This window comes from Hibiscus syriacus, unplaced genomic scaffold (genome assembly GCF_006381635.1).
Source record: "Hibiscus syriacus cultivar Baekdansim isolate YM2019G1 unplaced genomic scaffold, ASM638163v2 tig00110432_pilon, whole genome shotgun sequence".
Lineage (NCBI taxonomy): Eukaryota > Viridiplantae > Streptophyta > Magnoliopsida > Malvales > Malvaceae > Hibiscus > Hibiscus syriacus.
The window spans coordinates 774,461-781,922 of record NW_024062735.1 but is presented as its reverse complement, the minus strand read 5'-3'; the positions used below and the strand labels follow the sequence as shown (position 1 = coordinate 781,922).

The window sequence follows — 7,462 nt, the reverse complement described above, 5'->3', positions numbered from 1 at the left end:
GTAACGCGAAATGAAATCTAAGTGAAATGGTTAATCTATTATTGAAATGACCAGTAAACTTATCATCAGTTTCAATATGAAAAACCTACAATAATGCAAACATTTCAAAATAAAAATAATTAAAAAAACTAACCCTCGGAGGTTGATTTTCCATTTCTGAATATTGTGAGGGATTTCTGACCGTGAATGGTTGTGAGGGATTTCGCCGGAGATGGGGACGGAAATCTTCGGAGATGGGGACGGATTTCTTCGCCGTAGAGAGTGAGAGATGGAGATGGGACTGAGTTGTGATTTTAGGTTTTAGGTTATGAGTTGCGATTACGGGATTTTGTCTTAATATTCTTTTTGTAATTTGAAAATAAAATACGCGTAGCGATTATAATGGCGCTTTAAATATCGCGTTGCGATTTACGGATTATCGTTGCGATTTACAGATTCTCGTTGCGATTTACGGATACGCGTTGCGATATACGGATACGCATTGCGATTTACCCATACGCGTTGCGATTTACGGATACGCGTTGCGATTTACGGATACGCGTTGCGATTTATGTGTTCGCGTTGCGATTTTCATATTCGCGTTGCGATTTTGGAAAATCGCAATGCGAATTTGTACTATCGCATTGCGATTTTCAATAATCGCGTTGCGATTTTGGAAACTGATTTGCGATTCTGGGGATCGCGTTGCGATTTTTATTTCGCGTTGCGATTTTGTTGGTCATTTTGGCAAATCCAAAAAAAGTTGGTTAAAATCGTATATTATAACTTTTTTTGGTCACTGAGGCGATTTTCTCTAAATTTAACAATCAAATCCATAAATTATTTGAATCTTTATTATATGAGTTCACAAAAGATGATTAATTATCTAAATTCACGTGAGTTACCATCCGTGTTGGCTTAAACAAATTTTATTGTCTATGATATGAATGTAACACATTACGTTAGTAGCATCGCTACGATAATTGATCTCTAAAGTTTATGATCTAAATTAATCGATCAATGAGTTAGGCATCCATGATTATATTAAGATATTCAATGTATCAACGGTATATAATTCTATAAATCACTAGTGAATTAGATGATTACATATCATAAGTTAATTTCAACAAATATGCCTCTTCAATTACGAAACATTATGCTACAAATTTTGGAGTAGGAAAGTGAGGTACATCGCATCCTCTAACCGTTACCAAATTTGATTAGAATAAATTCATATCAACAAACATGCAGGTGAGTTAGCTACCTTTGCATCTCAATATAAAACCAACTCGCCAATCATATCCTACGAAAACTTCTATCATAACTTCCTACCTCAAACCCTCCCCAGTTAACCAGAATACGGTAACCTGCAAAACATCAAGCCAAAAGAAAACAAACGGTTTGGCCATTGGCTTTTAACAATAAATTTAGTATTTGTTTCTGGATTTGTACTCACCCTAATTTCAAGGATGTATTGGAGCTTTCATAGTCTTGCAGATTACCATTGGACGTACAAACGTTGGTCACTGACTCCGACGAGTGACCTTCCTCGAAGATGTTCTCCGAGTCACCAACAACTTGTCTTCGGCCATCAGATATCTGCAATACCTGCAGTGATGAAACCTTGTGACTATACCTATACTAATAACTTAATAGCATGGGAATAGTATTATATATGAAACGGGAAAACCATACTTGCTGCTTCAATCGTTCATTTTCTTCCAACAATTCCGTTCTCTGCGTGCATCAAAAGACTCTCTTATGTCTGTTTTCATGCTCCTTTTACTGCTATTTGTATGTTTAAATACTGACCTTTCTTTGAAGGTCACTGATTTCGCTCATAATCCTTTGACCCTGAAATCCATTAAAGAAGATAATAATTTCAAATATTTAATCACGTGTACATACTCCTTAAAACTTTGCAGAGATTTTATGAACCTTTTTCTCCATCACACGGCTCAACCCTACTTCCATAGACTTTTCTAGCTGCTGTAGTTCTTCAACATTTAATCCTTGGAGTTCCTCGCCCCTCATTTGCCTGTTTTAATGCAGAACCCACTTTTTCATATATGAATAAATTTTTTAAGAAAGAACAAAAAGAAATGCATACCTCAGTTGACGACTTTTCTCTGCTATTTCCATAGTCAGCAGGGACTGGTTGCTGTCTTCTACGAGCTGCAGATTAGAAAAGGAATGAAAAAGGTCAATGACGTATAAATACATGGACTTCAATGGTGAAAATACCATAATCATACTCAAATAATAGGCCCATGTATCATATATATATATGGTTATATTAATTTTTTAAGGGGAAAAAAACCGAAATTTCCATTCATCCTCCATGTAATTTTGCAGCCAACTGATTAAATATCGACATAAAAACGAAAAGAGGAGTATAGAAGACAACAAACCTGCAACTCAAGACATGGCTGTTCCAGCTTCTCCAGGATCTTTGAGCGCAAATGGTACCTTTCTAATATCTCCTTTACGCTGAAGATTAAAGCCAAACATAATAAAATCGAGCTTATCTTCTTTCCGTACAGCATAACACAGAGAACTAACTATAGATTCTCATAAAATGTAAAAAAGAAAAACCAATATATACACACACAAACTGTAAACTTATCTTTCAAAACTCAATTTTTCATTACTCGTTTCGTTCTTCCATCAAACTTCCAGGGTACGTATTTTTAAAACACACACGCACACACGTAAATACAGAAGAAGGAACAGACTTCCCCCTCTCAAAGATCTTATAACACATTTCTCTCCAAGTTAAAAAAAAACCTGCCCTTTCTCCCACTACGAAAGAGTAAAATGTTACACAACTACAACAGGATAATTTTATATTTAAAAAAAAATAAAAGTAATTCAAAACACGTGTTTGGAAAGTGATAAGAAGAGTACCTTGAGTTAGCATACTCAAAGAGCTTCCCAGTAGAAGAGAAAATGATAAGGGCAACATCTGCATCACAAAGAATGGCCAGCTCCTCGGCTTTCTTAAACAGACCTCTTCTCCTTTTGGCAAAAGTCACTTGTCTTGCTGTACTGCTATCAATTTTCTTAATCTGAATCTTTTCTCTTGTCATTTTTTTTCTTTTCTTGTTTAAGCTGTTGATCTTTTTTCCCTGCCCTGTAAACCATCGCCAAAAACAAAAGGTTGGCTTCCGTTTTAGAGAACTTGAGCAATCAAACTTCTATTTAGGGAATAACTCAAGCATGGAATCAAGTAAATCTGAAAACCCAAAAAAAAAAACCAAAAGGATGTTTCTATAAATAGAGTAGTTAAGACTTACAAAAGAGAAAAGGCAAAGTTAAAGAAGGCAAATGTAGGGTAAAAATGTCGGTAATTTGCCAAATTTAGCTTTGAAGATACAAAACCCTGAAAGAAATAGCAGAAACGATAATTGTTTTTTTTTTAAAAAAAAAAAACCCTTCCAACTTGAGAAATTGATATTTAACCATTTCTCTATGCATGCTTTATTTTTCTGGTAAATTTATTGTTTCAGTACCTTTAATTTTAGAGTATTTTTATATTTTGGTCACTGCATCTTTTATTTCTATTTATTTTTTATTTTGGCATGTATTTTTATTTTATTTCGATTTAGTACTTATTAGTCTTAATGTAGTTACTGAATTTTATTTTCTTGTATTTTGGTCCATGTTTACTTTTTATTGAATTACTTTCTTTTATTTTCTCGCAATTTAGTCATTATATTTAAATTTTATTATATTTAGATCTTTGTATTTTAATTTTCTTTATTATTTGTAATTTTTATTATTTTGTTTAATTTTAGTATTTATTTAATTTATTTTGTAATTTTATCTTAATTAGGATTAATATTCGAATCAAAATCATAAATTAGGATGACACTGTAGTTTAATTAGGGGGCAATTTGAGTCGAGTTTTCGAATTATACCCCCGAATACTCGAATCAATTGTTCGATTAAAATTAATTAATGATTGATATTTTCTAAAAAATTTTGTTTAATAAGTAGGTTAATCCTTTCACTTTTAAAACGTTCAATTTAGGTCTTTAGATTTTTAAATATTTTAGAGCCCGTTATTTTAGTTCTCTGATTTTTTAGTTCCCGAACTTTAATTAGACTTTAAATATTGACATAATTAAATAGGCTAAATAGAGCCTCCATTTTATCTTAGATTTTAAAGTAGTCTTTTAATTTAGGGGATAATTTGAGTCGTCCCTCGCGTAAACGCTCGAGGGACCATCTCAGTTATTCGATTCAATAACTAATTAAAATTAAATAGGATTAATATTAGAGCCTACATTTTATATTTAAGCCCTTAGATTCTTTAATTTTCATAATTTGACACCGTTGGTTAGAAAAGAGCCTTAATTTATTTTTAGTATAATTAGGATTAAATAAAATTTTGCTTGATCGTATTATTTTTATAAATATAAGGCATTGTTCACTTATTAAGGAATTAATAGTATATCTCCCGCGATCACGCTCAGGGGGTGACTACTGGTAATTCCCTAAATAAGTCGACATCCTTTTCAAAACCACATCATGTTTTAAAAAAATGAGGCAATGTTTGGTTATTAGGCACAATAACTGATCTCCCGCATTTACGCTCGGGGGAAAATGTTATCGGTCTCAATAAACGAATATCCTTTTCAAACTTTGCATCCTTAATGATTTTTAAATTAAATAAAGATCGAACTCAAAATTTCTGATTTTAAATATAGGGTAATCAACTAGGTACCAATTTTTGGCCACTTGTGGGGGTGATAATCCTTCCCCACGCGTAACTGACTCCCGAACCTGATTTTTGGATTTTTCGCATACCTAAAGCTCGGTATTTTATTAATGAAATGTTTTATTGGTGGAGACTCCTCACATTTTTAAACGATTTTCAAAAAGAAAACCCCGAGTCGATATCGGTATTTTCCCGCCCGGGCGAAAAATTGTATCGACAGCTTGGCGACTCCACTAGGGTCGTTTTGTTTTTTAAACAAATTGAGAGTCGAGCCACGAGTTGGTTACCCTACATTTACTATTTTGGAAATTATGAGTTCAATCTTATTTAATTTACAGTTCATTATGTTATTTAAAAAAAAAGATTTTCTTTCTGGTTAATGCTTACACTTCTATGAAATATTTAAGATTGTTGCATAGCATAGCTCTAAACCCGAGCTCAATCCCGATTTATCTAAGTAGGGAGAAACATCACACCTCACGAGGAGCATCGGGCTTCCTTGTGTGGGTCTGACAAAGTATCTCTAGAAAACACCCTAAGTTTCCTATCCGGATATCAGTTCTGAGGTACGCTTTTAGTGGTGTGATCCCCTGAGTGGAACACGATTCGCAAGTCTGTAATGGGCCAAAATCGGGGTCAACCTTAGCAGGTTGTGAAATTACTCGGGAACCCTTGCTAGAACCCTCCCACATATAGAGAATTTAGTAAACCAACCCCGTTAAAGCCACGTGGTTAACTTAAGAGAACTAAATCGTATGATGTTAGGATTTTCGGTTTTTTATTATTATTTCGCATTCGATAATTTAAATCTTCGCTAATTATTCCTTTATTTTTCGATTATTCTGATATACTAACTTGTTGCTTTATTTTTTTGATTACATGTATCATTATCATATCGCATCATTTCATAAACGATATTGATTCCCAGATTATCTAGTTATTATAAAAAGAGCTTAAGGTAGCAATGTCTTCCGATGGGATTGAGAATGCAATAAATGTTCAGACCTGGTTCAAATACGGACAGACGCGATTCGGAGATAGCCTTGTTACTAATGAATAATCAGTTTTACCGGAGAAGGTAATTATCCAAGTCAGACAGATGCATTGGGCTGAGTTATCAAGAATTTGAGCCGCTTGGGATGATAACGAGAAAACACTGTTCAGAGAAATATACGACGACCTAGTAGAGCTGCTCAGAGTTCCAATAGACACAGTGGTTATTCGAGCCCTGGCCGAGTGTTGGAATCCAGCTTACCGGTGTTTCACTTTCGGAAAAGTAGATATGACCCCTACCTTTGAGGAGTATACGACTTTACTGAATATCCCAAATATCAGAAGACATTCCATTTACACCAAGGCGATCCGACCTAAGGGATTTATTACCAAGATGATCACGCTGACCGGGAAGACCAAGGAATGGGTCGAAGAGTATATTCGTGATGAGGAAATCTCTTGGCCTTAACTGAAGAGTTTGATTTATAAGCAGACTCCATCAAAAAGAAGAAAAGATCACTTTGCACTTGCATTATATGGCTTGGTTATTTTCCCCAGGAATGAGGATCACTTCGACATCGCTTTAATTGATTTTGTCGAAGCTATTGCCAGAAACAATCCCGCACCAACCATCATTGCGGAAATATTCTTGTCACTGAACCAGTGTAGACAATTAGGGGGAGGTCAGTTCACCAGATGTGTCTCATTGTTACTAGTTTGGTGGTAGAGTCACTCCTGGATAGTCGAGAAAGGTTGGGCTCAGAGACATCAATCAAATTTTTTGCCTCTAGTGGACTTCCTTAGCAAGTGTCAAATACCAGAGCATCGCAAGAGGAAGGAATGGGTTGAAGCTCTCCGTAACATAAAAGATACCGAGATAGTATGGAAGGCTTACTGGTTACCCAAAAAAGACATACTTTTCAGATGCGGCAACGATAGTTTTGTAATGCTACACGGGTTATGGGGAGCGATCGGGTATACTCCGCTAATTACACTCAGACAGTTCAGTACCCGACAGTTCGTACCCGCTACCCACGGCCTGAAGGAGGCGGAGTTTTCTTTCTCCACTCCAGGTTACCGAGAGCAGATTTCAAAGATTTATACGGCTTGGCAAAAACCTCACTGCATGAGCTTCAAGATGATAGAGCTTGTATTCACGTCAGCCTATGAGGTTTGGAGGTTGCAAATGATTAATAACAATACACCGAAGCCAAAATTAGAAGATTAGTTGATTATGGAAGAGCGTTTGAAGAGGCTCTTGACAGAGGCTGAATTGTTAAGAGAGGAAATGCGACTGATAAATATGGAGAGAGAAAAAGAAAATAGAAAGTTCTCAGATGAGAAGACAATGTGGGAGCTCGAGCTGATTAAGAAGGATGGAGTGATAAAACAATTGTCCAAAGATAAAGAGAATGTTTAGGGAAGTTTTGATGCGCTAAATAAAGATTTTCGGGACTTAGAGAAGAATATGAGAGCCCATAGTCTACATCATACTGCCAAGACCCTAAAAATAAAACTCGACGGGATAGAAAGAAGCGCAAGAAAATATCAAGAATAAAAGAAACGAGCCATGCAGCATGCCCAAAGACTAAAAGAGCAAAGAGATGAGGCTAACCAAGAATTGACACAGAGGTGGGCACAGATTGAACGGCTCGAAGCACAGTTGCTTAGTATGGATGAGATTTTTCAGAACTCGTACAGTAGCGATGGGTCATGTCTTCAAAAAGAAAATGAGAGGTTAAAGAAAAGGGTAGCAGAGTTAGAAGA

At 35.5% G+C, this 7,462-nt stretch overlaps 2 protein-coding genes across 3 annotated transcripts; one reads left to right on the top strand and one right to left on the bottom strand.

Moving 5' to 3' along the window:
• Window positions 1-1,197: 1,197 nt before the first annotated feature.
• LOC120125542 (MADS-box protein SVP-like) lies at window positions 1,198-3,294 on the bottom strand. 2 transcript variants are annotated; one of them, XM_039143948.1, is made up of 8 exons: window positions 2,887-3,294; window positions 2,391-2,469; window positions 2,090-2,154; window positions 1,918-2,017; window positions 1,792-1,833; window positions 1,675-1,716; window positions 1,436-1,587; window positions 1,198-1,346 (listed from the first exon to the last, which is right to left on the bottom strand). In XM_039143948.1, exons 1-8 carry the CDS (start codon window positions 3,066-3,068, stop codon window positions 1,328-1,330), a joined length of 681 nt encoding a protein of 226 aa, XP_038999879.1. In that variant the 5' UTR covers window positions 3,069-3,294; the 3' UTR covers window positions 1,198-1,327. The 2 variants fall into 2 exon arrangements, with proteins under 2 accessions (XP_038999879.1, XP_038999880.1); XM_039143949.1 differs by having other exon boundaries at window positions 1,201-1,346; window positions 1,436-1,578; window positions 2,887-3,287.
• A 2,403-nt stretch (window positions 3,295-5,697) lies between these two features.
• On the top strand, window positions 5,698-6,923 carry LOC120125533. Its single transcript, XM_039143942.1, has 4 exons — window positions 5,698-5,780; window positions 5,867-6,130; window positions 6,254-6,378; window positions 6,487-6,923. The coding sequence occupies exons 1-4, from the start codon at window positions 5,698-5,700 to the stop codon at window positions 6,921-6,923; spliced, it is 909 nt and encodes a 302-aa protein (XP_038999873.1).
• The last annotated feature ends 539 nt before the right edge of the window (window positions 6,924-7,462 follow it).